Genomic DNA, 5,257 nt, shown 5'->3' with positions numbered 1-5,257 from the left:
TATATATATATATATATATATATATATATAAATGTTATGTATAACCTATAGGTATATCTCGTACGTACATTCTATTCGCAAGCTGTCCTCATTTTTCAAGATATCGAACAAAAGGTAGCGATAACGTATGTCAATATGGTAATACAGTTGAGGTCTCGCAAATTTCATCGGCCGGCGTTCGGCGGCGGCGGCGATGGCGGCGGCGGCGGCGCGTCGGAGACGATTGCGCATGCGCCGCGCGCGGTGTTGAATTATATCGCTTTCGTCGGGGTGGCTGCTATCGCGGTGACGACGAAAAGGGTGGCCGCCGTCGCAGCGCCCGTCCGGCCGTCCGGCCCGGCATCGATTCGCGCCGTCCTCGCCGTGCGCCGTGGTGCGCGAGGTGACGTCATGGCGCCGCGTTTACAGCAGTGAGGGCAATCCGCATTCCGCGTCGCATCCGTGCGTGCGAGCGATCTGTGTGGTACGGTGGTGAAGGAAAAAGGCAGTGTCATGCCGTGGCCCTGACCTAAGCCTCACTTCCGGCCATCCGAGCCGACCGATCCTTGGTGTGTGTGCCATCCTTCGCTCTCGAATCTCCGCGCCCGTCGTACCCAACGCGGCACGCTCGGCCGAGGATCCCGCGCCGACTCGCTCGCGCGGAAAAATCTCAGCGGGCCTGATTCTGCTTCTCCCCACGCCAGTGAGTACACGCTGTCGCTTATCGACTTTACTTCGAGCGATCATGCGGCCGCACCGCGCCGGTACCTTCTCGCACGCTCGCTCGTCCACTCTTCTTTTATCTGTCGCACGCTCTCGCTCTCGCTTTCTTCCACCTCCTATTATACGAGATTATACTTACGCTTAATAGTTTCGTCGTTATTGCGGAAAGATAAGGAAAAGAAGGAACTCCGTCGCAAGTCCGCCTTATGCCGCGCGGTGTATTCGAGAGCGCTTCCGCGGGATTCGTGCGGCCCGCAGGGTTGGTTTGCGCGATAACGGGACCTGTAAGATAGTGGCACGAGAGCCGCCACTTATTATCCAATCAGGACCATGGGAACCGAACTTTGGAAGTCAAGTCACTTCGTTACGAGACCGCGCTCGAGTCGCTCGTGGTGAGCGATCTTGGCCGAACGCTTGGGGGCAAAGTCGTCGGACGACTCGCGGCAGTTAAGTGCATCCCGTTTACCTGCGTTATAGACCCGCCGTTATGCAGGTAGTACCCGTCGCGTTTTTCACCGCTTACGTAAGTTTTGCAATTTCTCCCGAACGGTTTAAACGATTTTAAACGAAGTGTTACAGTCCCAATTCGAAGACTACCTGCCGTATCTGGGTGGCGCGGCCGGTGCTCTCTTCGTCACCGGGGTGGCTTACTGGGCTTCCAGACCGACGGCTGAGAAACCGCTCTTTCCGCTCGACGCTCAGGCGTTGCTGCTACCGGTAAGGAACAGAAACATACATCACCGTACTGCGATTTTTCTCCAACGATCGAATTTATCTTCCTCCAAGGTCGAAGATAGAATTGTATTTATTATTGTCGCTGTGTTGCCAGGTTGAGCGACTTTCCTCTAAATTTGGAGGCTTTTTCTTTCAGGGAGATAATTTTTGGAGATAAGGTTTAAGAGAATTTTTGGGAGACTGTTTGAGAGGAAAATACAAAGAAATGACGACCAAAACATTGAGAAAATGTAAGAATTTTAAATAGACCTGACAACACTAGGTAGAAACTCTCTAATTTTAGGATCTCTTTTATCAATTCCGATTAACGCTAATCGATGGTTAACTCGATCATCACGATTGCCAAGGTGAGAACTAAGCGCAGTTTATCTCAGAAGAGGAAACGAGAGGAGACGTTTCGATGCGTTAAACTGCTATTGACGCTTCTGCGAATTGTGTGATCATCGATTAATTCAACTAAAAGTTGATAAAAGAGGTCCATAGTCTGGCCGTGTGATAGCACCCTATGATTGGTTCGACATTTTTCATCAAACTCTTTTCAGTCAAAGCAAGATATTTTTGAACATATCTTTATCTCGTATAAGTGCAGTACGAAGTAAAATGTATTCTTTTCTCTTGGACACCACTACAAAATGAGATAAAACATCTTTACTCACTCACACAATTTTGAAGAAAAATATCGGACTTCTTGTTATGACCGGACTCTGATTAAAATCTCTTATCAAAAGCTGAAACATCGATGCGTCAATCGAGGATCCTTCCCTGTTAGATACTGGAAGACAAATTTACATTTTAATACGGAAAAGTTTAACAAAATATTACTTAACTCAAGAAATGATCCCACTATAATTTTATGAATTTTTTTTTAATAATTGCTCAACTTCTTTATCATTGCTCTTTTGAGCAAAAAAAGTTCCATAAGATTACAGCGGGATCCTTTCTTGAATTAAATAACATTTTATTATACTTTTACATCATTACATTTTATCTAAATGTAAATTCGCTTTCCCAGCGCAGTTTATTCAAGGTAACATCCTAGGAATGTCTTTAGAACATTCATAAGCATATGTCCTTTAGGTGTCTTTAGAACGCTTTTGAAGGTTGTGCTGGAAATTCATTTCTGTGGTTGAATTGTTCAAACGGAAAGTAAACAAAGTCTATATTAACATGCATTTAGTAAATAATCAACTAAATTGGAATCAAATTTAATACTAATAAATTATGCTTCTGTGACTGTCAAAATTAAACAATAATTATGAGGCACTAATTATTCAAAGGCACTTCCTCCTATCATGAACTCTAACATCAACTTTGGAGTCTTTCACTTTGGATCTGTCAATCCAGAAGTGGCTTCCATTTAGGATGAAGTGACTTTATCTCATCGTTTATGTGAACGCATTTCGCTGATAAAGATTCAAAAAATTTTATACTTAGTAAGGAATAATATATTGTACAATATTGAATAACCGCGTTTCTCTCACTCTCATATAAGCTTATTATTATTGTTAAATTTAATACATTTCTTAGGCCCGTTTTCAATATATAGTTATCTAAAGATTAAAAGTTACTAATAGATTTATCAATGAAATTTATTTACCTTTAGATAACCATATATTGGAACATCGAGTGGCTCGCTGCTCAGTGCGATTGACTCGCGATCTGTGGATCCGTTCGATTCCATCTGCGTCCCGCAATTTTTCACGGTTCATCGTTCGGATTCGGCGTTAAACTGTAGGTCCCCTTAAGTGTTTACAAACTCTAAGAGAATTCCATTATTAGTGAATTTAAAAACATAAAGCGAGCCTCTGCTGTCAAAGAGGCTCTGAATCTTATTTTACTAATACTATACAAATAATAGAGTTGGAAATCTATACAGAGGAATTTTAAGAAGAAAAACCATTTATATTGTGAAATCGGGCCTTAAAAGTTAAAAATTGTTTAACTCCATCGTTTTAATAAAATTAATGACATATTGAGTAGAAGTTGTGATCTATAAAAATGATTAAAGATAATTCAAATTGAGTATAATTTGATATTATAATTTTAATAGTTTTGTCTTTTTTCTTATTTCGATCTTCACATATGGGTCCAATCAGTGAAATCAACAAAAAAAAAATGTAATTATTTATTTCTATTAATACAGAAATCAAAAGTGACATTGCACATTCAAATTTTCTTACAATTAGAACTAAAAATATAAACAATAAATTAAACTCGGAAATTAAAGTTAATTTACATTGATAGAAATAAACGTAAGTCGAAGAAATATTTTAAGTTAAAACAAGTATTTATTAGGAATGATTACAAAACGCGATTTGAGATCAGAAACTTTTAAAAATCATTTTATCCGCAGTTGGCGACTTCTGATGCAATTACTTAGTCTCAAAATCGATTTCTCTCTTCAGCTATTCTTCTTGCAAGATCTTTCCTTTTTGTCTTTTCTACGTTGTCCGAACATATTGTTTTGAGCATAAAGCTTAATACAACAAAATTAAAAAGAATAGATTCAGTTACTTGTCGGTTTTTAAAAAAGTCTCAATATTTAAACGAGAGATTTTTACTGAAACAAAAAATATTTTTGCTGACAACGATAATATTTTAATTTGAGCGATGTGGCCTTCAGAAGTTTAATAGAGTGGTATCGATCTGTGTGTTATGTATTTAGCAAGGAATATCATTTATAGGAATCAGAATACTAACGATGCACGCAAGAGATATACATGAGTTAATATCAAGCTTACTTTGGACATATTCTATAATTCTCATCAAATTGCGAGACAAAATTCTACTTATCATTTTTTATATTGTGTATCTTGATTATCTACTTTATCTACTGTATATGTAAATTCTGATTCTTTAAATAATATTTCTTACGTTATGCTGCGATGAGATCATGAATGGAATATTTATTTCAGACACGAGTATGAGTTAATCTGGAACGGACTTTGACGTTACGAAGTAATAATAATAAAAACTTGCGAATGAGAATCAATGCTGCATAAACAACTTGCGGAAATAGATAGAAAGAAGTTAGAAAAACAACTTGATTTATTTAATTCTTTGATTCTATATCACTGCGCATATTACTCTCCACTGACTAATGGAAAATTACGAAGATAAACATTTCATTGATAGCATACCATTTAAATTGAAGAACAATATAGATAATTTAACAAACCAAGATACTTAACGCCAATGGACAAACCAAGATTGATACGTAACGCCATTATTGTTGTTTTTTTTTTAACCATTTTAATGGTAACGAATTTAGTCGTTATTTTTATAATTACTCTAATATCCTATTGCATTCATATTTATTGCAAAGAAAAATCAAACGACAGAAAGAGATGTGCTACTCACATTCTTTTAGCATCCTTCCTCTTGCTGTGCGCCGCTGCAGCGCTGTCGAGTAAAAGTACTTTTACATAATGCGCAACAAAACGTAATTCGCCAACACAGCATGCATCAGATTTCATCTATGTGTGTCTTGTGTGCGGTGATCGTCATTCTGCATCAGCATTTGCGAATTACGTAAAATCCTGAAGCGCGATAAGCTGTGATACGAATTCGCACGGTGTGATATCATCACACACTAAGAAAAAAAATAACCTAAATCTAAATATTTATGTGAATTACTGCTGACTAAACATTTACTTACAATAAATAAATATTTACTTAATAAAAAGAAGTGATTGTTAAATCAAATTAATGTTTTTTGTATCAAATAAATATATTTTTATGTTTAATAAATATTTAGTTGGTACTATTCAAATAAATATTTATTAAAATTTAGGATATATTTTTTTCTCAGTGCACATTG

General features: G+C 37.8%; 1 protein-coding gene across 3 annotated transcripts in view; it reads left to right on the top strand.

Moving 5' to 3' along the window:
- Positions 1 to 482: 482 nt before the first annotated feature.
- Positions 483 to 5,257, top strand: part of LOC108756874 (long-chain-fatty-acid--CoA ligase 5) — a 43,229-nt gene continuing 38,454 nt past the window's right edge. The window contains exons 1-2 of one of the 3 annotated variants that reach the window (XM_018501015.1): positions 483 to 682; positions 1,282 to 1,419. Coding sequence is in view for 2 of the 3 variants with exons in the window: in XM_018501011.1 (XP_018356513.1) it covers position 682; positions 1,274 to 1,419 (147 nt within the window). In the remaining variant the exon portion in view is untranslated. Of the gene's footprint in view, positions 683 to 897; positions 1,196 to 1,273; positions 1,420 to 5,257 lie in introns of those variants that run through there. The other 2 variants (XM_018501011.1, XM_018501012.1) reach the window with 2 other exon arrangements.

The sequence above is a fragment of the Trachymyrmex septentrionalis genome, unplaced genomic scaffold, assembly GCF_001594115.1.
Source record: "Trachymyrmex septentrionalis isolate Tsep2-gDNA-1 unplaced genomic scaffold, Tsep1.0 scaffold13, whole genome shotgun sequence".
NCBI classification, from domain to species: Eukaryota; Metazoa; Arthropoda; class Insecta; order Hymenoptera; family Formicidae; genus Trachymyrmex; species Trachymyrmex septentrionalis.
The sequence above is the reverse complement of the archived record's forward strand: the minus strand, read 5'-3'. Positions and strand labels throughout refer to the sequence as shown.